At 38.2% G+C, this 27,477-nt stretch overlaps 2 protein-coding genes and 1 pseudogene across 8 annotated transcripts; 1 reads left to right on the forward strand and 2 right to left on the reverse strand.

The window, feature by feature from the left end:
• Window positions 1-1,341: 1,341 nt before the first annotated feature.
• Window positions 1,342-25,334, reverse strand: LOC143849351 (indigoidine synthase A family protein). Of its 3 annotated transcripts, XM_077358355.1 has the most exons (13): window positions 25,106-25,333; window positions 22,677-22,788; window positions 22,246-22,356; window positions 20,304-20,386; window positions 19,398-19,457; window positions 19,209-19,269; window positions 18,581-18,687; window positions 17,796-17,873; window positions 13,856-13,901; window positions 13,632-13,752; window positions 13,435-13,520; window positions 12,754-12,837; window positions 1,342-1,638 (listed from the first exon to the last, which is right to left on the reverse strand). In XM_077358355.1, exons 2-13 carry the CDS (start codon window positions 22,756-22,758, stop codon window positions 1,586-1,588), a joined length of 972 nt encoding a protein of 323 aa, XP_077214470.1. In that variant the 5' UTR covers window positions 22,759-22,788; window positions 25,106-25,333; the 3' UTR covers window positions 1,342-1,585. The 3 variants fall into 3 exon arrangements, with proteins under 3 accessions (XP_077214470.1, XP_077214471.1, XP_077214472.1); XM_077358356.1 differs by lacking the exon at window positions 22,677-22,788 and having other exon boundaries at window positions 25,106-25,334; XM_077358357.1 differs by lacking the exons at window positions 22,677-22,788; window positions 25,106-25,333 and having other exon boundaries at window positions 19,398-19,468; window positions 22,246-22,302.
• Window positions 1,678-19,508, forward strand: LOC143849352 (uncharacterized). 5 transcript variants are annotated; one of them, XM_077358358.1, is made up of 3 exons: window positions 1,678-2,120; window positions 9,290-9,422; window positions 13,253-13,842. In XM_077358358.1, exons 1-3 carry the CDS (start codon window positions 2,034-2,036, stop codon window positions 13,420-13,422), a joined length of 390 nt encoding a protein of 129 aa, XP_077214473.1. In that variant the 5' UTR covers window positions 1,678-2,033; the 3' UTR covers window positions 13,423-13,842. The 5 variants fall into 5 exon arrangements, 1 of the variants encoding a protein (XP_077214473.1); XR_013235651.1 differs by lacking the exon at window positions 13,253-13,842 and adding an exon at window positions 18,444-19,508 and having other exon boundaries at window positions 1,679-2,120; XR_013235650.1 differs by lacking the exon at window positions 13,253-13,842 and adding an exon at window positions 17,305-18,432 and having other exon boundaries at window positions 1,679-2,120.
• Window positions 18,705-18,807, reverse strand: LOC143852131 (U2 spliceosomal RNA; annotated as a pseudogene).
• Window positions 25,335-27,477: the final 2,143 nt, after the last annotated feature.

Here is a 27,477-nt window from a genome sequence, read left to right on the forward strand (position 1 = left end):
TATACTATATCAATATGAATTAGGGCTGCACATGGTTCGGTCCAGTTCGGTTTATGGGGATTTCTTGAACCGAATCAATCCCATCAGTTTGGAAAAAATCCAAACCGTAACCAAACTGATGGGGGTATAACCGAACCAAACCAAACTGATTTTGACCAGTTTGGTTCCCGGTTTATCCATTTTTTTTGCTTCAAATCACTCCAAATATCTCAACCATATATTAAAAAAATAATAATAATAAATAAAATAAAATAAAATAAAATCAGAGCTTCTGAGTTTCATGATACATTTACAAGAAGAGGCTTTTGACACCCCCTGAATGAAACCCTGATAAACCAAAACCAAAACCTAGTGAGATAATGGAAGAACCCTAACCAAAACCGAATGAAACCCTAAAATCATAACTGGAATAGAAATCCTAACCAAAATGAAGAGAAATAGCCTGAAAAAAAATCAAAATGAAGAGAAATGTACCTGTTTCACTGTTTGAGTGTTTGAGGAGGATTAATAAAGTAAAATGAGTGCCCAATCTTCTTCTTATTTTTCGGCAATAACTCGCAGAGGATTTTTTGAGAGAGAAAAAACTTAGCGAGAAGTCGAGAACGAGAAGAGAAGTCAGCTAGGGTTTTTTTTGCTCAAAAGCCAAAAAGTAACCCGTATTGGTGTATTCTCGTAAATCTAAAGGGAAGTGATATATTATCCGCCCCTTTTCTTTACTTGGGACACCCAGAATAAGTATAGGTGGCAGTCTGGCACGTCGATTTACAACGCTTTATAAATTATAACCCAAATGGCAAAAATGCCATCGGATCAGTTCAGTTTTACGGATTAAAAATCAAAAACCGTAAACCGAACCAATCCCATCGGTTTAGTAAAATGCATAACCGCGACCGAACCAATGGCTAGAAAAACTGAACCAAACCAAACCGAAAGGCCCGGTTCACTTCGGTTCAGCCGGTTATTTGTACAGCCCTAATATGAATGACATAATGATATAAATTACATATGAATTGAGATTATTAAGCATGTCCGTCAAAGTGTGTTACTAATTTGACATTTTTAAATCACACTGAGTATTTTTATTTGGGGAGTGATAAATCGACTCCCAAATAAAAACCTGAATAGTCTAGATCACCCTACATTCACACACCCGCTTAGGCCCTGTTTCAATTGCAGGAAAAACATTTCTAGCTGAATTTTTTTTTTCCTGAGAAAGTTATTCCTTTTAATTGATTTAGAGGGAAATGAAATGATTATGTTATCTTTAGAGAAATGATCCACCTAAAAATAACTAGAACCATGCTGTTTAATGACATATTTTTCATACGGTAACAAACAGTAGAAAAATATAAAATTTTGAAAAAGTTTTTGCTTTCCAAACTATTCCAAAAAAATTCTTTCAATCCAAACAGGGCCTTATTACGTTACAATACAATTTAGACACTAAATAGCTTCCAAACCTGTTCACTGGGAGCAGCAGATCACCCCAAAAATATCATTTTCCTGCTACCATGGTCTGAAATTTTACAAGTAGAGCAACAGATTTCATCAGTAAAACCGGAGTGCCACATCAATCTGCCACGGCCTATAATGCAGACTTCAATGCGCCAACACCCCGCGATGCTGACTTGACATGACCTGTAAAAATTCCATGCCATTTAAATGACTAAAATATAAACAGTATAACAAAGAGAGAAGATCACATAGAGCAAAAAACAAATCAACTATTAAGTCCATACTTCATACTAGCAAGAACCAAGACTAAGCAATAAAATGGCAGCATCGGAGGAGCAATGAGGCCAGAACAATCTCTCTGAAAATATATATTTGATGTGCCATATTGTAGGTGCCTTACATAGGCACAACTCTTTTGATCGTGTGGATTTGGTTCATGCAACAATATCACCATATGGCTGTGAATAGCAGTCATAGAACAAACCTCTAAATCTTGGAGCAAGGGATATATGGGTTGAAGCTTCTAATTTGTGGCCACTGAATGGATGTGTTCTTTGGATGGATGTTACTCCTAATTTATGTGTTCCCCTCTAAATCTTGGAGCAAGGGATATATGGGTTGAAGCTTCTAATTTGCGCATCCATCATAAAAGAATCCTATCTGAGGTATGTAACATTCCACTGTTGAAAACTCTAAAAAATCATATATGCTGATATATGTGTTCTTTGGATGGATGTTACTCCTCAAATCAAATTCAGCTGCATGCAAAAGTTTCATTTCATTAAATAGGTTCATCTAATAGTGGTTTCATCTTGATCCATTGAAATTTGAGAATGCTATGATGTGTTCCTCTATCATGTCTACTTACAAAACTTATTTATCTTGATTTTCAGCTGAATTTTTGTGGTCTGTTCACTTCAGATTATACAATTTTTTCCCATTTTCTGTTGACCCATCATGTATAATTCTAGCAGACCTATATCCTTTAAAGGTATGAATACTGGGGTTACAGCTTATGTTGTCCCTGCTTTATCAGGATCTATTCAAAACTACAATTCGATCATAGTTTCACAGAAACTTAATGGGTTGAATTACCTTCTGTTGGCCAGGGCCACAAAATTGTAGTTAGGAGGTAGATACTTTCGGGGTTACATTGATGGATCTGTTAAATGTACAAGTTAAAGGAAAACCACTGTTATCAAAAAAATGTGATTGGCAAAGGGCAAATCAGTTTTTTATGTCGTGGATTTGAAATTCGATAGAACATATGGTTGCTTGCTGCATGCTTGATGTTGACCACCACAAAGGAGATATGGCTTATGAGATCATTTGGAAACAAAGAAGTGGAGAGAGAGAGAGAGAGAGAGAGAGATGATATAAGGACACACTTGTGTCCAGGTTATCCCAAACAGGCCTCCTAATATGGGCCAAGTGTACTATATAAAGACAAGTTTATCATTTTATCAAAAAAACAGGGGTGCCTTTGTCATGAGGCATTGGTCATTAATGATTAGTGGATGAGTGGCATAAGATGGAGGACTGTTAGGAAGCTCCCTGAAACTGGCATGTCTTCATAACATTTCTCTAAAAATATCCACAGGAACTTGATCTGTCACTAATTATTTTAATTCATTGATGTTATTGTGAGAAGAAATGGCTCACTAGCCACTATAGTATTTTAACAGGCAACATCTTTTTCAGTTCGTATCTAGCTTTGCGACCAAAATTTGAGAATTTGAAGACCAACTTCGGAGCAAGGATATATCAAGAATGTCACCCCAGTTGTGATGTATCTTCATGATGAGGTCAACATGCGGAGGGATACACATTCTTCTCCTATCACTAATTATAGATTGCTAAACTTCATTTCTGATGGTACAGATGCAAAGTTATCCATAACCATGGTTGTGGACATGGTCAAGGCAGTGTTCGAAGTGGATCGTATTCGAATGATAGTGAGTACAGGAGAGAAAACGGTCCAAAGCCGCGATTGAGGAGGAAGATATCCAGATGATATTAGGGAGTGCATCCATTGTAAACAAAGCAATCACAGAAAGGAAAATTGTTGGGAATTTATGATAAGCCTAAGTGGGCCAAACTGAGGGAGTTCTAATACTGATGTATGGACTGTACTGTTTCAAGTCAAATGATCCAAGTTCCAAAGGATCATATCAACATGTTAAACACAGAGAAATAATAAAGCATCTTGCTACACAGCCTTCCACTAATCATACAGGCTCAGATGTGCTAATGCTAGTAAGTTGTAGACACCCCATTTTGACCTGACCCCTAATTTCCCCCAATTTCCCAAAGTCGAATAAATTTCCGGGATCAGGTAAAATTCCCGAAGCCTGAGTCCTTAATCCAAATCCTAAGTCTCCAAAATCAAACTTTCAAGTTCCTGAAACCGATTCCCGAAATGCCCTGAAAGCTGAGTCCCGAAGTTTCTAAAATTCGAGCTCCAATGGCAAAAGAACATGAAAATCCGAAATTGCCCGTTTGAAAATTATTTTTCAAAATATTCTGGAAGCCTAAGTGATCCCGAAACCCCACTGATATCCTTCGTTCAATTACCCCAGCTTTCCCTTGCATTTTTCCCGGAATTTACAAAAATTTGCACAATACCCCTGAGTTCTTGGTGGTGGCATCCCCCTATTTGAACCCCCAGGCTCCATGAATATCGGCACAGTCATATTTTGATATTTTCACTAGCCCGGCTTGTTTTGAGGATTTAAAGAATTATCAAATGGTTTTTACATCTTTCCAAAGTACTCCACAAGTGAGAAAAGACGAGCCGGGAGAGTGTAATTATCAAAATATGGACGTGTCAATATCATATCCTTGGAAAAATAACTAAGGGAAAATAATTTTCCTTTTCCCCTTTCTTGCTTAGACCACCCCCCTGTAGCGTATAAAATATGTTAAGGAGGGCTGTCTGAGGAAGAAAGAAGAGGCAGATGTATTTTTTTTAGAAATGAGGTGAATTAGCAAAGCAAGGGTGCTCATTGATAAGAAGAAAAGGCAAGTAGGGCCTAATGATAGGAGGGTAAAATCACCTTACCCTAGGGATATTTTAGTAAAACGAGTATTACTTCCCCTGCAAGCATTAAACTTGGGCCCTAAGATCAAAAAGGAACAAGTGTACGGCCATGATGGAGAGCTCATGCCCTAGGGTTCTAGACCTTTCTACAAAAAGAGATGGTCCAAGGCATTAAAGGGAGAGTGGATGGTTAGGATTAAGATTAGGGATTAAACCCTAAGTATAAAATCATGAGAGCTCGAGAGAGAGGAGGAGGTTTTTTCTCATTCTCAATTTCTATACACAGCAGAGAGAGAGAGAGAGAGAGAGAGAGAGAGAGAGCAGAGAGCAGAGAGCAGAGAAGTGGGTGAGATGGAGAAGAGTCTCGGCCCCAACTAGCCTCCCTCCTCCATCTTCTTCGTCCCTCCACCTACCACCACCATCATCTCTTCATCTTCTCCGGCCGGATTGCCGGAATCCGGCCAAGCCATTACCTCCATCTTCAACCTCACAACCATTAAATCCAAACCTATTTCCTTTTCCTCCAATTACCATCTCAGCCACCGCTCCAATCTCCGGCAAGCCCCATCACTTCCGGCCTCCATTTCTACCTCCGGCCATCTCCCGCACCTCTCCGGCAAACCATCTCTACCATTGCCAAACCCATTTTCAACGACTACCTCCACAACCATCTTCATCTTCTCATCTTCCTCAAAACCCACCTCATTTTTAAAACCCTATTCCATTTCCTCTTCTCCGGGAACCCTCGCCGGAATCCGGCCGAAACCCCATTAAATCCAACCCTCCTTTCTACAACCTCCTCCATTAAACCCCATCTCCTCTAATCTCTCATCCCCAGTGTCTTTGAAACCCAAAATCAATTCAAAATACCTACAAATCCCACACACCCCAAAAAATCCGACCCCCGTCCGTTCCACCACCACCAACAGCAACCACACCCATTCCATTTTCTAAAACCCTTCTTCCACCGCCACCCTCACCTCTGCAATTTCAGCCACCACCATCCCTACCGTCCAACTTCACCACCATCAAACCCACCTGGACACTCCCCCATTTGCAGCCGTTAAAACCCACTTCCATTTTCCCTCTCCTCTGCTCGAGTCATCATGTACATCTCATCTGTTATCCTAAGAACCCAACTCCATCTCCATCTCAGTTTCTACAGCACCATCATCTCCGATCAATAGATCGGTACTCCGGTCATCTTCCTTGACAATTACCACGAGTATCTTACAATTCTTCTGATAAATACAGGTAATTCTTCTCATCTTCTTTTGGTAGTCTTATTTTCTTTTCTATCAGTGAAATTCCTTCCTAAACGAATGTGGCTAGATTGGGTTACTTATTTGATGATCTATTTGGTTGTTTAAATTCCCATTTTCTATTGATTGCTATCATCCCTGATGCATCTTTTAGATAAAAAAAAATGAGAACGCCGAATCTTATTGTTAACCAGTTAACAATAGACCTTTCAGGTTTTTCTTGCTTCAGTGATGATATAGAAAATAGTTTCCCTGTTTTAAATCTCATTTTATTTTGGGATTCTGAGTACTAGTGAGATGGTGTGGCCTGCTGTTTTGATTTTGCAATAACTCTTAATATTTGTCCCTGTGTTTAATGAAAAAATGTAGATGAGTTCTTTTTGAAAAATTAATTAGTTGCTCCCTTGTAATCTAAGCATAAGATTGAGATCAGCAAACTCTATTTTCACAGGTTCGTGTGGTAGTGTCTATTGCATGGTCATGGGTGGTGTCTTAGTAACTTTCTTCCTAATCACCCATTATGTTTTCTTCTGCAAGGTCTGGAAATGATATATTGATCTCCCTTTTGATTCTTACTTGTGTATATGAAGAATGTGAACATGCCCAGTCAGCTCACTTTAGTTTGATGTTATACATGTGTCCTTCTCTGACCCCATTGATTTTGCTCAATTTCAGTGTGGGACTTGTGTTACCTCGGCTTTGTTCACTTACTCATACAATTTTGGATATAGGATTGATGGATTCCTAGGCAACTGTTTCATTAAGTTAATCATCTTGGAAGCATGACTTGCCATTTGAGCTATATCCTTGATTCCCATTGATTGTGTTCAAAAATTTAGGAGTCTTGACGATTTAACCACATATAGTTCGCATTTTCTTTGTTGTTTGGGAGTTCTCATTTGGAAATATGGTTTAAATCCTCGTTGCCCGAGATGTGACTATCATTAAGGTGCTTGTTTCAATTCACACTACTTTAACTCTGATTAATCGAAAAGTCGTATATAGTTCTAAGACCTTATGCCCATTGTTTCTGTTGTGCTATGATTACTAAGAGCTTGAGAGATTACAAGATGAACCTTTGCTATCAGCTTCACTTCTTTTGGGTTTTAGTTCCTAATGTTCTCATCTGTGACGAGTTAAGGATGAGACCTTGTTCAATTCCTATTTTGCCTCGATTTCGTGTCATTGAATCGGGCTATGATGAGGTTACTCGGAGCCCCTCCTCTTTTCTCTGTCTCTCCCATCAGGTTCTTTGTCGATATCCAAATTGCGTTTCGGAGTCCCAGGGCTTGCTCTTGTTGTCTAGATCTTCATTGGAATATTTGAGATCATCACCAGCGTTTGATCTTTTCGTCGATTTTCGGGAATTTTCTCTCGAGTTTAGGCTATGACGGAATGCTTCTTGAGCCACCCCGAACCCTTCCTATTTTCTTTCCATCCTTAGGGTTCTTACAGGGTTTGGGGTTTTCTTTTCTTTCGGGACTATTCTCTTCGCGTTCCTCGGGATCCTTTTCATGTTTCGAGATTCTATCGATTTTGGGGACACTTCGTCATCTTTCTCGGGTTCAGGCGACGACGGATGGAAACCTTTTAATACGTTTCGAACTACGTTGGCTTGATCCCTTTCCATAGGGTACGTAGGTAGCTTGGGTCCACCCAAGTCCAGTCAAACCTTTTAATAAATATTTTCAAACATTTTCAAACCTTTCAAAACAAAAGCAAAAATGGGCAAGGATGGTGATTGCTAGGTCACTTGGAGCCCCCTTTTCATTCCATTTTCGATTTTGATTGTGGTTCTCTGGTTTTCATCGGTTTTCCGACGTTTTATCGAGTTTTTGGGCGGGCGACGACGTAGCGTGGCCCCTTCACAAGGATTGTCCTCGCTGAGCCCAACGATAGGTCATGACGATCGCGAGACTTGTCTGATCTTCAGCAGATTAGGATCGCTGGGCTTGATTCCTTTTTGAATCGCCCTCTGAGCTTATTGTGTTTTCCATTTTCTTTCCCCTGGCATTTCTTGGTCCTCGCATACCTTTGATTTTCTGATTCCTTTCTTTTCGTTCATCTTTTAGAGTGTTATGTCTTTAGTTTCTTTTAATTTGCTTACTTCTCTAACATGTAATTAATTGTTATTTCATTAACCTTATCTCTCGCATAGGTTCGCATGCTAGTGTGTTTACTTTACTGCTTTGGTTGCTTAGCTATAGCGTTTATTCATTTGTCCTATCTTGATTATCTGTCTAGATATAGCTCTTTACTGCTTTCCCTATCGCATTATATCTGTCATTACCCGTTTAGTTATAGCTCTGCATGTGCTTGTTTACTGCTTTCTTAGATGTGATGAGCTAGGTTTTGTTCGCTTTCTTTGCCCATCCCTGGGTCATGCATGTTTAGATAGACGTTTTCTCAGGGATGATTGTTCCCATTTCACATGATTTTCGCCCAAAACTCTTCAAAGTCAATTGAAAATGGCATAAGAGACCTTGTGCTTGCACTTGGGCGAATTGGGGGTGCTCTACCAGGCACGGACCTTTTGTATCTCTGGTTATCCGTTGCAACAGAGTATTTTATGGGGTTCCAGGGCCAGCTCCCCTGGATGGCGACTCTGAGTTATTCTAGGTACATCTTGGTTTCGAGGCTCCTGTCTCCGGATCAAGACGTATCTCATACATATACATTCGCCACCCATGCTGAGAGTGGCACCTGTTTCGAGAATTCCTTGGTAGAGCTCTCCTTCACATTGTGGAGATCTTAAAGGATTGACGGGGGATCTCGCGTCCCTCGCTCACCGTCCTCGGGATCGGGGTCCACATAAGTATACATGTAGGAATATGATTGCATAAATGCAACACACGGAGTTCAGCGTTAGAATTCTTATTTAAACACCCCCACAACAAAATGGTGTGGAGTAAAAAATTCATCAAATTCTAGAGGTCATTCAAGCCTTTACTGGTATGCATGTTCATAAAATGTTTGTCTGATTTTGTTCTTACTGCTTGTTTACTAATCAATTGAATGCCCTTTAAAGTATTGCATGGAAGAGTTCCATTCTGTTTCAATTCCTGATTGAATAATACTTCACCTCACTCCACGAGTTTTCACATGTATTTCATTTTACATGACACGAATCCCAATCTTTTTAAGCTTGATAATAGGTCGATAAATTGCTTAAGCCCTGTTTGTTTAAGATTATGACAACCGATTGTGAGTGCCAAACGGATTATTGGATCAAAATTATGTTTAAATTTGAGTCCAATAATCGGTTTAGCACTCACAATCGGTTGTCATGATCTTAAACGAGCATGGCCTTATTATTGGGTACCAAAAGGGTTGTGATTGTTACAACTTCATCCGTGGAGTGTGTCTCAGAGGATTTTACATTCATTGAGAATATATCATACTTTCCCCCTAAATGACAAAATGACAAATCTTATTGACTCTTCATTACTTCAGTGGAGAAATCATCTAACAAAGTAAATAGGTCACATGCTATTTTCCCGATGTTTGTGATAAAGGCTTGATTCGTGGTCAGGTCACGTCTAGTTCTTCCCCATTGAGAATAACATATCTGCGGAATCACGGAAAGAAATTGCGCCAACAGACATGTAAAATGCAACCTGATCAGCAGAACACGATCCCAATTCAAGAACCCTCTCAAGACTCAGGTATTTCTCTAGTTCCTTCTACTCGAATTGTCTCTTCTATTATTCATGTTGTCCCTTTTGATTTAAATGTACCCATTGCCCTTAGAAAGCTATTCTAATACTCAATATGTTTAATAACCTGTTGACAATTTTGTGTCCTACCAAGCTATTTCCCCATTTTACAGGGTTTTTGCCTCTGCCATATCCATGACTAACAAACCATGCAACCCTTATTTATCTTGAGTGGAGGAAGGCAATGGAAGTTGAAATGGAGGTATTTCTAAAGAATGGACATTGGAACTTGTTTCTCCACCTAAAGAGAAGAGATGATGTGAACAGCCAAGAGAGAGAAATATGGCGGTTGTGATATCTCTGGCGTGGAAAAGGGGGAAGGAAAGAAAGAAAGAGTAGCCGCGGGGGGGAGAGGGGGCAACAGTTAACCCCAGTCATGAGGGAGAACAGGGGAAGGAGAAATAAGAGAGAAAGGAAAACGAGGGAGGATTGACGCTGCTTTAAAAAGGGGAGAGAAGAAGACAGCCAGAGAGAGATGAAAGGAGAGATGGAGATAGAAAACTGGTCTGGAATTACACTAGAGTCCTTTTTTGAATGGCAATTACAGTGGAGTTCCTCCACGCATCACACCAAGGACGCTCTTATGTTGCAATGTGGGCTCTTGCGGTGACTTAAGAACTTAAGTGGTCAATTAGAAATGACTCAAATGCCCCTGTCACTTAAGATTTTTGTAATATTCATGTAGGCCATGTTTAAACAGCTACAACTTAAAAAACTAAGTGACATTGGTGGGAAAAGATTGTGGTATCCCTCAAGGGAATTAAAATACACCTAAAATGCACTTAAAAAAATTAGAATAAGGGCCCTAGGATGGTCCCCATCAAGAGACATGCTGGTTGTCAGCAGGTGTAGAGGATGAAGTTTAAATCAAATGGATCAGTTGAAGATATTAGGACAGGATGGTTGCAAAAGGAGTTCTTTCCAACTCATGGGATTGATCATTTGAAATCCTTTGTTCCAGTAGCAAAGGTGAACTCAATTCAAATCCTTCTCTCTGAGATGAAAATAAAGGAGGGAGGATTGACGCTGCCTTAAAAAGGGGAGAGAAGAAGACAGAGCTAGAGAGAGATGAAAGGGGAGATGGAGATAGAAAACTGGCCTGGAATTACACTAGAGTCCTTTTTTTTAAATGGCAATTACAGTGGAGTTCCTGCACGCATCACACGAACGACTCCCTTATGTTGCAATGTGGGCTCTTGCGGTGACTTAAGAACTTAAGTGGTCAATTAGAAATGACTCAAATGTCCCTATCACTTAAGATTTTTGTAATATACAAGTAGGCCATGTTTAAACAGCTACAACTTAAAAAACCAAGTGACATTGGTGGGAAAATATTGTGGTATCCCTCAAGGGACTTAAAATACACCTAAAATGCCCTTTAAAAATTAGAATAAGGGCCCTACGATGGTCCCCATCAAGACACATGCTGGTTGTCAGCAGGTGTAGAGGATGAAGTTTACATCAAATGTATCAGTTGAAGATATTAGGACAGGATGGTTGCAAAGGAGTTCTTTCCAACTCATGGGAATGATCATTTGAAATCCTTTTTTCCATTAGCAAAGGTGAACTCAATTCAAATCCTTCTCTCCAGGATGAAAATAAAGGATGGACATTGTTCTAACTGAATGTTAAAAATGCTTTCTTGAATTGAGACCTTCAGGAGGAGGAACACATGATCTCTCCACCTGGGCTTGTTTGTAAATGCGATGAAGGAAGAAAATGTTGTCAATTGAAAAAATCAGTTTATGGGCTCTCATTAATGCAAATAAAGAATGGAAATTGTTCCAATTGGATGTTAAAATTTTTTTTCGAAAGGGATCTTTTGGAGAAAGTGCACATGATCCCTCCACCTAGATTTGTCTATAAGTGGGAGAAAGGAACAATATGCTGATTGAAAAGATCAATTTATAGACCCAGGTTATCACCAAAGTGCCTGTTCAACAAGTTCAACATGGCATTAATGGAGGATGAATTTCATCGATGCAAATCTGAATACTCTATGTTCATGGGAGAGGAAAGAGGGGATCATAGACCTTTCGATGGAAGTTAATCATTTGGTGGTAATAGGAGATGATGTTCAAGCTATTATAGAGCTGAATGCTCATCACAGTAAGGTGTTTGAAGGACCTTGTAGAGTTGATAGATTCTTAGGTATCGAAGTTGGCCGCTAAAAAAAGGGGGTGTTCTTCTTCTTTTTTTAATGGTTAGAAGTTTCAATAATATAAAGACCGAGATGGTCCAATAGAACAAAACAAGAGAAACATATACAAAAACCCAAGATAAAAAGAAAAGGATAAAATAAAGAACAAAGCGAGAATCACAGCGGGAGGAAATCGCAAAGCTCCAATGCTTGCAAGTTGACACCACATCTAGCTAAATTATCCTAGCAGCCATTAGCGGATCTTCGAACATGATTAAAACATATCGACGAGGAACTAACGATGTCTTGAATTTCGTCAAAAAAAGAGGCAAATCGCCAAAGGCAGGCATGGGTCCCCCCTCAACCACCGGATCATGTTGAGGGAATCCCCTTCCATTACCACCGTATCCAAATTTTCTCGCGCCAATAGTCTCAAACCTTGGAGTGCCACACGGACCTCCACCTCATTGGAATCAGCAAGCCCAATGGGACTCGCAAATGCCCATCAAACGAACCCTGAATCGTCTCTAAAGACTCCCCCAATCCCTGCTGGCCCAGGGTTATCCAAAATAGATCCATCAAAGTTAAGCCTTAAGAAGCCAAAAGCCGGCGGTTCCCAAGATTGCAAAGTCAAAGGTTGAGCTTCTGAACTAACACATACTTCCCTCGAACCATTCCACAGATCATAGGCCTAGACAAACTTAAAGCAAGGAATCACCTTAACCCAAGAAAAGGGGGCGTTCATATCACAAAGAAATTGTATGTTCTTGACCTCTTTGAAGTAGAGTATCACTTTTTTAGGGGAAAAGAAACTTGTAAAGAACTCAACATTCCATTAGTGAAGTTAGAAGGTCAACTTGTAGACATGTTCACCAAAGCTCTCAAGAAGGACTGCCTATATTCTCTTCTAGACAGACTAGGCATTGTTGACATACATTCTACAGCTTGAGAAGCAATGTTGAAGTAGTTGTTTTAGGGGCATACTACTCATTTTAAATGCGTAAATAATTGAGTTATGAATTAAAAGTATAAGGAGAACATGAATTTTTGGTCCTAAGCTCCTCTTCTATTCTTTGGTCTCGTGTCAAAAATAAGGCAGGAATTACCATAATAATAACGATTGGAAAAATATATGCTCACCATTGTAACTGGTATGTCTGAGGTTGGCGAGAGCAACAGCTATCTTTGCACCAATTAGTGCATTGTGCTTCACAAGCGCGATATCTATGGACCAGTTAAGAAGTACATCCGTGAGCAATAGAATAATATAACTCGACAACAATGATAATAAAAACATCCGAGGCCATTTCTGGTAAATCATGACAAACTCAGATGCGCTAATCACCCGTCACCACCATGCCACCAATTTATTGCAATAACATGTACATACATGAAGATATATGCCACCAATTGATTACAATAACATGTACATACATGAACACATATGCCCCCAAGGTAGTAACATATGAGGCAATGCAGTAGAATTGAATGACATAAACAAATAGCAAAACTTCCAAACATTTGCTAACTGTTAGAATAGTATACTGCCAAATTCGCTAACAGTTAAGTCGTAGATGAGATGACTACAACCAAACCACCAAATTTAAACTTTCAGATAATCATCAATAATGTATTTCAGCAAAACTTCCAGAACTTCATCCTGATTGGACCTCTGACGGTGTGCCTCGAGGTGTTGAGCTTCAGAAGGGCCTTGTCAACACATTTAACTATCAAGGAACAAGAACAAGCATGCATACTCATATAGACACATACAAAGAAAAACAAGTACATATGGACTACCCAGATTGAGGAAAAGGATACTTGCAACCAGTGAGGATCCTCCAGTGAGTTCATTTACTCTAGCAAGCAAGAAAGGAGTTGCAGCATTGCCAGTCACATTATTATCCCTGATGTCTCAAACTCATATCCAAAAAGTAAACAACAATAGAATAAAAAAGGAAAAAGAATCTAAAACTTAAAAAGAAAGTTGATCGTGTTGAGGAAAAAATGGTGCCTACTCGGCTTCTTTAAGGGCTCTAGATATTGCGGATTCTATCAAATTTCCCGAAGCCTCGTGCTCTTTAGGAATAGGCACTCCAATCAAAATGCCAGATCCAAGTTCCAGTTTCAAGCTTGCTTCTGCAGTTTAAAACGACAGAAAAGGAGGTTAATTCATTAAAAAGTGAAAAAAAAAGAAGAAAAACAGGAACCATTGATCTCACTTGCCTATGATCTCACTTGCCTATGAGCTGAGCACAATCTTCTGGAGAATCTAGACGACAGGGCACCTACACAAGAAAAATCAGTAACAATGTATTTCTGAGTGTACGTGTAAAGATGTCAAACATAACCATGTGTGTGTAAACATGGCTATGTTTGAGGAAACCGGGGCTGAATAATAATGTGTGCATGCACCCACTGTATACATGCTCATGTATCTATGAAACTTTAGAGAATTGCCTTTTTGGTGAATCTTAATCAAATAGTAAAGTTTAACTTTGTCGTCCAATAGGTTCAGAGAATCCTAGTAGTTTAAGTAAAAATCTTAATCAAATAGTGAAGTTTTAGGCCCTGTTCGTTTCAGATTATAACAACCGATTCCAAGCTCAAAACCTATTATTGGACTCAAATAAAATTTAAATTTGAGTCCAATAATAGGTTTAGGGCTGACAATCGGTTGTCATAATCTGAAACGAACAGGGCCTTAGTAATAAATACAAATTATATATATATATATATGGGGAAACGTTTTCTGCACGATACCTCAGATAATTTATCTGAGCAAGAGCTCAAAAAAACATATGGGCCCACATTGTTTGGATGATCCAAAGCATTCATTTGACTAGTCCAAAGATAGATAGAGTGTGCACAAAAAATCTGCTCCACAGGATTATCCTAACCCTTCGATTTGCGGAGGTTAAAGTGGAAGGGTATAAACCTCCACAAATCTGTCCATTTTTAATCTACAAAAATCGAAGGGTTAGGATGATCCTATGGAGCTGATTTTTTTGGGCACACCCTATCTATGTAAGGGCCTATCAAATGAATGCTTTGGATCATCCAAACAATGTGGGCCCACATGATTTTTTGAGCTCTTGCTCAGCTAACTTATCTGAGGTATCACGCAGAAAACGTTTCCCCTAATATATATATATATATATGGGGAAAGTGATTGTGAGCGGCCCCTCATATAAGCTTATATGAGGTGACCGCTAAAAACATGGTGGGCCCACATTTTTTGGGTGATCCGAACCAGTCATTTGATAGGCCCTGACTTAGATAGGGGGTGCCCATAAAATCAGCTACATAGGATCATCCCAACCCTTCAAATTGTGGAGGTGAAAGAGGGGGAAATGGGTGGCTATAAATTTGCCCACTTACCCGTCCATTTTTCCCCTCTTTCACCTCCACAGTACGAAGGGTTGGGATGATTCTATGGAGCTGATTTTTTAGGCACCCCTTATCTACGTCAGGTCCTATGAAATGACCGGCTCGGATCACCCCAAAAATGTGGGCCCACCATGTTTTTAGCGGTCACCTCATATAAGCTTATATGAGGGGCCGCTCACAATCACTTTCCCCTATATATATATATATATATATATATATATATATATATATATATATATATATATATATATATATATATATATATATATATATGTGTGTGTGAGGAAATGGTTTGTGAGCAGCTGCTCAGATAAAGCTTATCTGAGCAGAGCTCACAAACCATAGGGGGGGCCACATTTTGGGGGTGATCCTAAGGCCCCATCATGGATAAGGTGTGTACCAAAAAATCAGCTCCATTGGATCATCCTAACCCTTCCATTTGTGGAGGGAAAAATGGGTGGATTTGTGGACAAACAGTAGCTATCCAATTTTCCTCCACAAATGGACATCCTAAGATGATCCAATGGAGCTGATTTTTGGTACACACCCCATCGATGATGGGGCCTTCCAAATGAATGCTTAGGATCACCCCCAAAATGTGGGCCCCCCTATGGTTTGTGAGCTCTGCTCAAATAAGCTTATCTGAGCAGCTGCTCACAAACCATCTCCTCTCTCTCTCTCTCTCTCTCTCTCTCTCTCTCTCTCTATATATATATATATATATATATATAGACGCACACACATACATACTGTTTCTTCATTTTCAAAAAGAATATATATTGTTTTTTGTTGTTAATCCATCTATAGTAATAGAAAAACCATATTAATAGTAAGTCGTCAGCATGTCGTACGTAGGCGAAGCAAAGTAGGACTTCAAATCCCCCCTTCCAGCACGCAATCTATCTATGTTATTGTATATGTGGGCCCTAGTAATAGGTCGCACATTGTTTACAAGTGTCCCCATTCGTTCTTGGCCATTGGACGTCAATCTTAGCCCCACTAGTAGATTACTGATTAGTACACATGTGGGGTCCATTGTTTTGTTGACCATTAGGCCTTCTATATATGCCCCACTACTAGGGGTGCAACTTGGGTCGGGCTCAACCCGAACCTGACGGGTTCAACCCGATTTTGGCTCGGGTTGGGTTGGGTTAGGGTTGGTAAATGCCAACCCGATTTAAATATAGGTTGGGTTAGGGTTGAGGCCTTGGCAACCCGACCCGAACCCGAACCCGACCTCTGTCTTCTAATTTTATCATGATTTTCTCGGGATTATGTTTTTTTCTTTTTTGTATTTTTCTGTTTGGCCGTAGATGAACCCGATCCCAACCCGACCCGACCCAAACCCAACCGACCCGACCCGATTTGGAGGCAGGTTGGGTTAGGGTTGAGCATCCTCAACCCGAGGCTCGGGTTGGGTTGGGTTAGGGTTGAGGGAATGCAATCACGAGTTGGGTTAGGGTTGGCCTCAACCCGACCCGACCCAAACCGAGTTGCACCCCTACCCACTACTATATAACTCATCAGTCATTACTATTATAATATGTCAACTTGTCAAGTGCATTAAGTCATTGAGGGTATTCTTTTCATTCTTGTAACCTATTTACTCATATATATATATATATATATATATATATATATATATATATATGTGTGTGTGTGTGTGTGTGTGTGTGTGCGTGCGCGCGCGCGCGTGTGTGCGTCTATATAGGTTGATCCAAACCGTCCATGTGAAAAAAAATCCCCTGCGATGCACGGGCCGACAAAGAACTGTATGGACCACATCATAGGTTGATCCAAACCGTCCATGTGATGGAACACAACATCAATAGGTTGTGCCCGTAAAATAATTTCCATAGGCTGATCCTAGCCCTCCAATCTATAGAGGTTTCCATAATTAAAAAAGCATAAAGGAGGGGGGTAGGATTGAAATTATGTGGCTTTAATGGATGCCCTTGTTAAAAAGCATAAAGGAGGGGGTAGGATTGAAAATATGTGGGCTGAATGGGTGCCTTTGTTAAAAAAAGTCAAAAAAAGTGATGTGTAATTCTATTAGAATTTTGGGAGAAATTCAAATAATTCTCTTCTTTTCTCTTCTGCTATATATATATATATATATATATATATATATATATATATATATATATATATATATATATATATATATTCGTGTGGGAGAGGGTAACAACTCTCTCATCTCTTCTCTTTTCTCTACTCCTCTCTTCTCTTTTCTCTACTCCTCTCTTTCTCTTTAGCTTCAATCTCCACTTCATGGACTTAATTCATCGAACATGGCATCAGAGCCAATGGTAGTGAGAGTCAATGATTCTGAAGACGCGACCAGACGCGACGCCCCACCCCCACCATATGAAGCAGCTAAACCGGACTCATCAAAGAAGATAAAATCCTTCAAAGGAGACAGTTCATAATAATATTGCATCCTTGATGGAAATGGTTATGTCTCCCTTCCGGTCTGAGTCAGCTAAACTAGATTCATCAAAGAGGATAAAATCCCCCAAAGGAGGACTGCACCTAACCGCACAACTAGAGGTCACTTTACAAATGTTCAGAAATTCGGGTACCAACATAGAACTCAATTGAGTCTGCTGAGTTTGGCAAGGCTCAAAATTACCCAGTCCAAAGTCTAATTCTACAAACAAATCAGACATGCCTTTGATTGACTTAGCTGACCTCCTATAATCAGTGAGTGTTTTCTTTAAGAGTAGCAAGACCATAATTTGGAAAGGTCAGGAAAAGAAACAAATAACTAGATGGCATCCAAAATTTAGCACCTTACAGCCACTTGATTCTGTGAAAAATGCTGGAAATTCTTGGGTCTTGTAAGCAGCAACTGTTACCCCTTGTGTTTCCTGCACTTAAGAGGTTAGAAACAGTGTTAAATGCAAGATTTTCTGCCAATGTCAAGCATCTTGAGTATCCTATCAAAAAGGTATTAACGCACTTGAACACAATGCTCACTGTTAAAGAATAACCAACTTTACGTTTTTGGTCATCAAAGCCTATAGACAAAAGTGAAAGTTACAGAAAATGGGAAAAATGAAAAAAGAGTCCGTAAATGAAGGAAAAAAATAATAAGGGAAATGATTAATGTCATTGCATGTCTAACAGAATAAACCATTCAGACGAAAATATTATTGCTTTACTTAAGGCAGGAATATATTTGCATAGCCAGAAAAGATATACACCCACACCAGATATCAATAAACACCAGTTAAGAACATGGATTTCTTGGCCATTCTCAAAGACAATGACAGATAAGCAAGAAAGGTTCCTAAAGCAAGAAAAGGTTCCTAAAACTTAAACTTGGTTAGATTCATGGCATGAATGTAATCATATAAACAACACGATTAGTTAGTGATTATCAAAGAAAGCCAGGGATCGCAGTCTTTGTCACTAACTAGCGTGTCAATTTTTTTCAGCTGAACTTTGAAATTTGGCCTGTGTTGGGGCAAATAACAAACAGATGTTGATAAACATATCAGATTAATCCAAGCAAGGTCACCCATGAACTAAATTGGTATACTTATCAGAAAATTGGAGCCACAGCAGTACATACCAAATACTCAAGAGTTCGGGGAATATCTAAAATTGACTTTACACCAGCCGAAATAACAGCAACTGGAGTCCTCCCAAGCTCGGTAAGATCAGAAGATATATCCATTGCTGCATAACAATCAAACCATGTGTGAAGAAACTGAAAACTAAGATGGGCTTTTGAGTCCAAGTGAATTCACTACGAACAGATACTACACTCGATCTTAGCCAAAAGGCCGAGAAAGATATGAATTCACTAAGAACAGAAAACAGATAGATTTTGGACATCTTGCTGTAATTGATACTCTCACAATTAAACCTGAATAGTATATAAAGTGCTATCACTTTAAGAAGAAAATATAATCAGTGTTAACAATGAATCATCTGTACATGCAAGTGAATGTTTACTATCCCAACCATTAAATGTCAGCAATTTAGGTCATCTAGTTTCCAGATTCTAGGATTTGTTATTCTTGTAACTGCAATAAATGATACGAATATGAATTATCAAACCAAACAATCCCGATTTATTTTTCTAAGAACTGTAAATCACGTATTCTATGTGATCTGCTTCATTTCAGTTTTCTTTTCACTTGCAACGAACATAATCTCAATATGACTCCTAGAAAACGGACGGGTAATATGCTTACTGTGTTCTCCGTGTCGATGCACCCCTCCGATCCCCCCAGTAACAAACACTGGTATGCCAACCTGTGATGATTTTGCACAGTTAAAATATGCGAAACAGAGACGATTGAAGATAATGTCTGTGTAAAAGAGAGAGAGAGAGAGAGAGAGAGGGGGGGTAAGCATAAAAAATCAAGAACAAATGAACTCACCTTAGAAGCAAAAAACATGGTTGCAGAAACAGTGGTCGCGCCATTTCCTCTGGTAGCAATCTTCGAACCCACTTAAATGAGTTTGCATTTTAGTAAAGAAATTAAACAATCATGTGATAAGCAGAATAAACAACATGTCACAGAATAATGGAGTTGAATGGAGCTAAATGATGAGTGTTTTGACAAGTTTATCAACGGTTGTCATTGGCTTATATCTCAAAAGTTAATATTGATAGCAAAAGTTTTCTCTGGGATAATCTCTTTTCAAGCGTTAACAACCAAAACACCAAAAATGGCCCAAACATGATGCCATATTATATAAATTGTCATAGAAAACATATTATATTATTTATCAATAATTTAAAACAAAACTAGTGTCCTGATAACATATTATAGCCATTCAAAAAAGAAAAACTTATTATATAAATAATAGTACAAAATGAATAAAAAAACTTGACTTTATGAGCATGAAAAACACTTTTGTAATTTACCCACAAAATGTGCAATCACAGAAAACTAAACCTTTATTTGAATCTTTGCAAATATTGTATCACGACCTGGTTTTAAATTTTGGATTTCAGTGGAGACCGAAACCGAAATTTGCCAAAATTCTGAATTTCGGCTTTTACCAAATTTCGGCCGAAATTTCGGTCCGAAATTTCGAGAAATTGTAATTTATTTATTTTTTTAAAATATGTTACAAAATTTCGGAATTTCGAAATTAATTAAATATTCTTTTTAAAAATTTCGGTTTTTGAAAGGTCCGAAACCGGAATTTTAAACCATGATCACCACAATATTCCAATCTTCAGTGATAAGATTTCAACTTCCAAAATGGACCAAAAAGAAGTGTATGTTCAAGGTTCACCCTACAAGAGAGTATGAACTAGATATAAAGTCACTCACAATACATGGGATGTCCCTGCGAGCTGTCTTTTGGGCTTTCTTGCCAAGAATAGCTAGCCGCTCCAGATCTACATTATTAAGACCTGCAAAAGTGAATGCGAATCAGTTTTCGCTAGGGGTAAATGAGAATGGAATTAAGTTAACCAACCACATCAAAAAGGTATTGGGATTCTTGACATCTAACTTCTTTGGCAGCAAGCAATCAGCAGCTCAGTTATTATTGTCATTAACAAAAATATCTTTGGTAAATGGAGCTCACATCAAGAAGAACACTAGCAAAGAGTCAAATAATGAAGTGCGAGTGAGTAATTATTTTATAATAGGCTAAATTTAACTTTGGTTTAGCTTAACCTAGTGCTGCTTCCCATGATATTACTATGTCTAGCCAGAACCATATATGAGCATCATAAGACCTCCTAACATGCCAGTCTGCTAAGTGCTATTTTGTTATTCCTGAAAAACAATACTTCGCTGCCTGTTTTATTGGCTAACATGTGAATCCTATGTTAGCATCACTTATCCCAGATATTCCAGTTTACTAACCCAATATTAAGTTATTATTCCAGAAAAAGAAATACTTGGGTGCAGATTCCCAGGCTATGAAAGAAAACACTAAAACTACAGATCTAGCTAATAGGAGACAAATTACACGACTCTTGCATTTGGTAGATACCAAGTGTAGCAAACAAATGCCTTGGTGTAACCACATTCAAAGTACTCGGGTTCAGATTAGAAGGTTGTGTCAGTCTAGGAAGGAAAGCGGTGAGGGGGTCAGAAGTCTTAAAATGCTATTGCTGGCTGGGAATGCTATATGCAGGGTTTTTATGAGACTTATAGAACATAAATACGGTTGTTTTGAGTGAAGTTGTGAGCCTAAGAGTATGTCTAGGAGTGAAGAATTCTTAGGACTTGGAGGGTATATAGTAGTGTGAGTGATGCCTTTAGAAAGGATGTTAGATATAAGGCAAGGAACAGGGCTACAACAAGATCTTTTCGGAGGATGGATGGTGTGGAACCCTTAGTTTTAGCCTTCATGAGAGAGTGACAAGCTACTTTAACATAAGGGGAGAAGATGATGTGGACCCTAAAGAAAAACTTGCGTAAGAGAGTGTGCCATTATATGTTAGACTTGCCCAAAAGAGGCTTATCTCCCTTGATAGGGACTTAACAGAGAGTCGTGGAGGTGGGAGAGTAGTGGTACCTTCAGTCAGATCTTTCTATTGTGATCTACAAGTAATAGATGGCATCTTAAACTTGTGATAACTGTACGAAATTAGAAATCTTGGACTCTACAAAGAGCTTAAGCAATCTGTTGGATGGTGGTATTAACTGTCAAGGACATCTTAACAATGAGAACTTCATTTTCCATGTATCAGTGTGCGAAAGGCTATTGAGCATATTCTCCTTCATTGTGTGTTTCATGAAAGTTTTGTGAAGACTATTGAGCTTTCGTCTTGCAAGTGGTTGTACCCTCTCAAGGGTTTGCTCTTTGCTATTTTTAGGGAAGTAAGAAGGAAGGTGATAATATAATCTTCAGTGTACAGAAAACCCAGTAAAAATACTTAGAGAGAAGATCAAAACACAAGGTCATCTCTTCAGGGTTGGTTGATGAGGAATTCACGCTGTTGAGATAGACACTCTCATTCCAGATTGGCAAATCATTTTGAATTTCTCCTATCCAAGGCAAGAAAATTGAGAGCTGCTGCAAAATGGAAGAAAATCCTCTACATGCATGGAGAAGTTAAAATTTTCAACACATCACTATAATTTAGGATCCATGCATGTCTTTCATCAGAATTATTTAATCCTCTTGAATGATAGCCTGTTTGGTTTCTTTCAAGGTTAGATGGAGATTAGAGACTTCAAATAGCATTGTGCTTCAAGGTGGAAAATAATAAAATCTGAGCATAACCACATATAAAGAATTGATTGCAAGATATACCTATGTGCGGAACACCATCTAAGATAGCAATTGTTGCAGGAACTGCCCCATTCTCCTTTATGATTGACTCAACCTCTCTTGCAGTCTGCAGATTTTGGGGATAGGGCATTCCTAGATGTAATCCAAACAAGTATCAGAAACTTGAATGACATAAATTGTTAATGCAAAATTGAATAACTTTAATTTAGAAAAGATATGGCATTAACTTAATAATTTAATATATGTTCCTACTCTTACATTCGGGTGTAATGCAACCATAGCCAAAAATAAAATAAGCCATGAAAATGTGTCCTCTGAAACAAAAACTTGTGAAATATATTACATGAGCTATTTGTACAGAGGGATTAAAAAAAAGGGCTTCCGTGAGCCTAAAATGCATGAGAAAAAATTCAACTATAATCTAGTCATCAAGCACATCCAAGTTGGCATACCATGGGATATTATTGTTGACTCCAAAGCAACAACTGCATTCCCACGTGAAAGAGCATCAGAAATTTCAGGAGCTATCTTCATGAGCCCTCTTCTTGTGTTGTTTTTATCACCCTACCAGGAGTAGTGGCAGAAACTAAGCATTTAGAATAAAGTAGCCCAAGAATTGTACAAAGAAGAGGAAAAATTAAAGTGGATGGGGTTATTGCAGAACTAAGTAATCCCAATATGTCCTGTTCGCAACAGTTACGACTTTATAAGGAACGTAACAAACCCATATAATTCAACACAAAGATTATCACACAAAGGCAATGAGCATGCACATAATTCGAACATAGTTTCAAAAATACTGCTTTGAAGGTTCATAAGTGTATTCATCTTATATGATTTATTTTATTATTTAGCTGCATTCTTATGTGATATGGTGAATGAACACAATCAAGGAAACATGGCATGGGTGAAAGTTTATGTTCATTTCAAACTATATTAAATATTAATAAAAATTGAATTATCCTTGGTGCAAAACATTGAAAAGAATGTGAGTAGTCAATAGTGGTAATCGCGTTAAAACATTATTCAAAAGATTAGGATAATCAAATTAAAATAACCATAAATTACTATAAACTGCCAATCCACATTTATAATGGAAATAATGAAATCAGTGGAAAGCTATTGAATGTATGAACAAACACGCTGTGATCATTAGACTCTAGATATAGAAAGTCAATATGAGAATAAGAAAAAGAAGACAACTTATTCTAATCAGAAAACCTTCTGACATACAAAACCTGAATAAATAAATAAACCGGGCTTCAAGCATATATGCTTGTTAGGGAAAAAAAATACCCAGTAGAGTTAAACAAAGGTAGAAATCTAATAATAAGAGGACATCAAGGTCAGGGAAAAAGGAAAAGAAAAATTACCAGACAATATCAACTGTAGGAAATTACAGAGTTGGGGAAAATACTATGGATACATTTTCTGTATGATTAAAATTCATTTTTGAACACAAATCAGATATGCAACGGTATTCTTACAATTGGAGGAACCGATTGAATAAGAACTCAAGAGCGTATCAATCAGAGCCACCGAACCATGAGAAACAAAAGCTCGCTTCTTCTAATCTCTATTCATGTGTTTTTAGGGCATGTTTGGCAACAATTCTGATTCCGTTTCTTAATTTTGATTTTAATTCTTGATTATGTTTTTTATTCTGATTCCGTTTCTAAAAATCAAAATTATGTTTGGTAACTGACATAAGAAAAATCATTTCTTTTGTTTTTGGAACAGAATAACGTTTGGCGGATAAAATTTATTATTTTCTACAAGTAACAGAGAGTCAGTATTATGTAGTCAACATTATAAGAGAGTTGTATGAAATGAAGTTAGACTAACCAAGTATTATTAATAATCAAGACTAACATATGCATTAATATCATCAATTAACCAAGTGTTAATAAAAAATTAAAGAAAAATCTATTGAATATTATCCATAAAAAATATCAGCAATCACCAAAACCCATGGTATCCCTTCGGATCTAACCAGTTAATTCGCAATGAAGTCTCTATCAACCGAAATATCTATCACAGTTAAAATCTATTGAATATTATCCATAAAAAATATCAGCAATCACCAAAACCCATGGTATCCCTTCGGATCTAACCAGTTAATTCGCAATGAAATCTCTAACAAGTGACATATTTATCACAGTTATATGATGGATTGAAGCTGAAATTCTGCTCAATGTGGTGTGTCCAATAAATGTTTAGAAACTGAATGCAGGCATGTCCAATTCAATCCATCTAATGAATTTAGCAAGCTGATTGCATGAAGGAAAGGAGCTGAAATTTTGCTTGCTAAATTGCACAAAGAGCAACCTAATTGGTATAGCAGAATTCAGCTACACATGTGTGTGGGCATGATGATCTAAGTAAGAGATCATCATGCCCACTTTACTAACGCTGTTATATGGGTACAATGCCATCAAACCAGTTTTTGAGTCGCATGCTAAGAAAGCAATCAGGCCTGAGGCCTGAGTCTCCAAATTAAAAATTTCTCTTAACCAAGAACAAGAAACCCAATATGAGTGAATAATTTCATTGACAGTTCACAAAATAATGTTGTGAAAAAAAATTAAAAATAAAGGGGAATGAAGAAAATATACAAGAAAATTCTTCCTCTGGAGTAGCAGATAAAAAAACTGACTGAAAAGGGGGAAAAAAAGAAGAAAAGAAACCCAATTTAATCAGATGAAAGACTGGAACTAAATGAGATCAAATAAAACCCTAAAAAACACTGTAAGAAGAGGAAGAAGATACAGCAGAATACAATAGAAGAAGATCCAATAGAATACAACAAGAAGATGCAACAAAAAAAAAAAAAAACTGTAACCAAACATCTACAGAGAGAGAGAGAGAGAGAGAGAGAGACCCAGGAGTTCCAGTGGTGCCGATGCCTGTCGAGATCGGGTATTTGGATATGGGCTGGCTCTTTGGAGAAGACGATTTTGTTTTCGCTCCAAATTTTTTGATTCGGGATCGAAATAGAAGCCGAAAAAATTGCTTCACCTAAATGCGCCAAACGCTAATTTTTTGTTTTTTCTTTCGAAAATCTGAAAAAAAAAAACACTAAAATCGTTTTTTTATGAACGTTGCCAAACACACCCAGAATCGTTTTTTTACAAAAATCGGCAGACAAAACATATGGTTTATGAGTTAAGTAAAGCTTGTAGCTAACTTAGCTACGGCTTAAAATACAGTGGGCCCACATTGTTTGGGTGATCCAAACCATTCATTTGATAGGCCCTCACATTGATAGGGTGTGCCCAAAAAAATCAGCTCCATTGGATGATCCCAACCCTTCAAACTGTAGAGGCAAAAATGGACAGATTTGTGAAGGTTTTACACGTCCATTTTTGCCTCCACAAATCGTAGCGTTTGGATGATCCTATGGAGCTGATTTTTTGGGCACACCCTATTTATGTGAGGGCCTATAAAATGAATAGTTTGCATCACCCAAACAATGTGGGGCCCACTCTATTTTAAGTAGTCAGTGTAGCTAAGTTAGCTACACGTATGTGTAGCTACACTTTTCTCAGTGTTCATAGGTCGGCAATCGATTCTAAACTCTTTATATTTGTTTTGGCCCTGGTTGTTTCGGATCTTAAAAACTTCTTGGAATGATCCAAACTGGTCATTTGATGGGCCACAACGTAAACAGGTTGTATCTCATAAATAATCTTCATTGGATGATCCTAACCCTGCGATTTGAAAATGGACTGGGCATTATAAAAATCTCTTCACATTAGATGATTAGGATCATCCTATGGAGATGATTTGCCGGGTGCAGCCTATTTACATTGCGGTCCATCAAATGAGAACATCGCAAGAAGTGGGCTCCACTGTACTTTCTAAAATAATCTGGACTATACGCACACAAAAGTGTGTAAAATCTTGAATGAATGAATGGTTTGGATCATCGAACCAAGTGGGACCCGCTACATTCAAAAAATACGTGCAAATGGTTCAGATCATCCAAACATGTAGGACCCCCTGTATTTACAAAAAAGGGTGAAAGTACCTGTCGACACCTCAACTCAACTAAGCCTTTGTCCCGAATCGATCCACCAAGCATCTTCTCCTTCAAGGTAACTGTCCTTGTATATCATGGCAACAAACTTTTCATTGTTTCCTTGAGTGTTCGACCTTTTAAATTGACACTCCCTCTTGCAGTGGCCCATTTTGTCACATTGGAAACAAGCGCCTTTGCGCTTCTTATTCTTATCAGAACCCTTGCCATTTTAATGCTTCCTCTTCTGATTTCCTTTCCAAGGTTGAGTAGGGAGTTTTGTATCAGTCATATTGACATTTTTCACCATATGAACTTTAGAAGATAATTGTTTAATATCTTCTCTTTTATCTCGAAGCCTTGATTCTTCCTCAACTTGGATGGTTTGAATCAAATCTTCAAGAAACATCTCCTCCTTTTTATGTTTAAGACTTTTTCTAAAGTATTTCCAATGTCGTGGCAATTTGTCAATAATAGAGGGTATGATGACGGTATCATCAAGATTCACCCTTTGTTGATAAACTTGATTAGTGATATGTTGGATCTCATGGACTTGATCCACTACCAACTTATCATCAGTCATCTTAAAAGTTAAAAAAAAAACTTATTACAAACATTTTGGCTCCTGCGTTTTCCAATAGATACTTTGTTTCTAAAGCCGTCCAGAGTGCTTCCTTTGATTCCATGTTATTGTAGATGTCAAACAGCTCATCGGTCATGGCATTAAGGATGTGACCCCTGCACAAGTAGTCATCTTGATCCCACATCCTTCTTTTACAGGCTTGAGCACTCGTCTCATCTTTTGAAGTTCTCTCAGTTGAAACGTTCAAACTTTACAAAATCTTATGTCATCTGCTTCGTTAATTGCGCCATGAAGATCTTCAAAATATTGTCTTAAGATTGTTGGTGGAATATCCTTTAGTCAAGAACATAAGAAATAAGAAAAGAAGCTTCAAGGCGTGTAATCGCTTTCCTTAAGACAATATTCACCCCCACCAGTTGTGTGCAAAGGGGATCCGTGAATTGCCTCCAAGATACAATAAAGCCTTGTAGAACAATTCTACAAATTGTTTGATGACGCTTTGCACAAACGGAATCAAACTCAAAACACCTTTCAAGAACTTCAAGCCTTAAAGAAAATTACTAAAACTGTTTCTACAGAAAACATGTTTTAGCACATTGTTTTATGAACAAAACTAACTTGAAAATACAAGAAAGAGAGATTGTTAGAGAGA

This window comes from Tasmannia lanceolata, unplaced genomic scaffold (genome assembly GCF_043159265.1).
Source record: "Tasmannia lanceolata isolate RefF3 unplaced genomic scaffold, GAP_Taslan_0.1 ptg000018l, whole genome shotgun sequence".
NCBI classification, from domain to species: domain Eukaryota; kingdom Viridiplantae; phylum Streptophyta; class Magnoliopsida; order Canellales; family Winteraceae; genus Tasmannia; species Tasmannia lanceolata.

What these genes read in the sequence shown, in the direction of transcription:
- LOC143849351 (XM_077358355.1), bottom strand. Translation starts at nt 22,758, where the DNA reads ATGAAGATAGCTCCTGAAATTTCTGATGCTCTTTCACGTGGGAATGCA. An exon ending in GCATCGACACGGAGAACACA is followed by an intron (nt 18,688 to 19,208) that starts GTAAGCATATTA and finishes ATTGTTATGCAG; the next exon opens with CAATGGATATATCTTCTGAT. An exon ending in AGATTGTGCTCAGCTCATAG is followed by an intron (nt 13,753 to 13,855) that starts GCAAGTGAGATC and finishes TTTAAACTGCAG; the next exon opens with AAGCAAGCTTGAAACTGGAA.
- LOC143849352 (XM_077358358.1), top strand. Translation starts at nt 2,034, where the DNA reads ATGTGTTCCCCTCTAAATCTTGGAGCAAGGGATATATGGGTTGAAGCT. An exon ending in ATAAAAGAATCCTATCTGAG is followed by an intron (nt 2,121 to 9,289) that starts GTATGTAACATT and finishes ATTCGTGGTCAG; the next exon opens with GTCACGTCTAGTTCTTCCCC. An exon ending in AGAACCCTCTCAAGACTCAG is followed by an intron (nt 9,423 to 13,252) that starts GTATTTCTCTAG and finishes AATGTATTTCAG; the next exon opens with CAAAACTTCCAGAACTTCAT.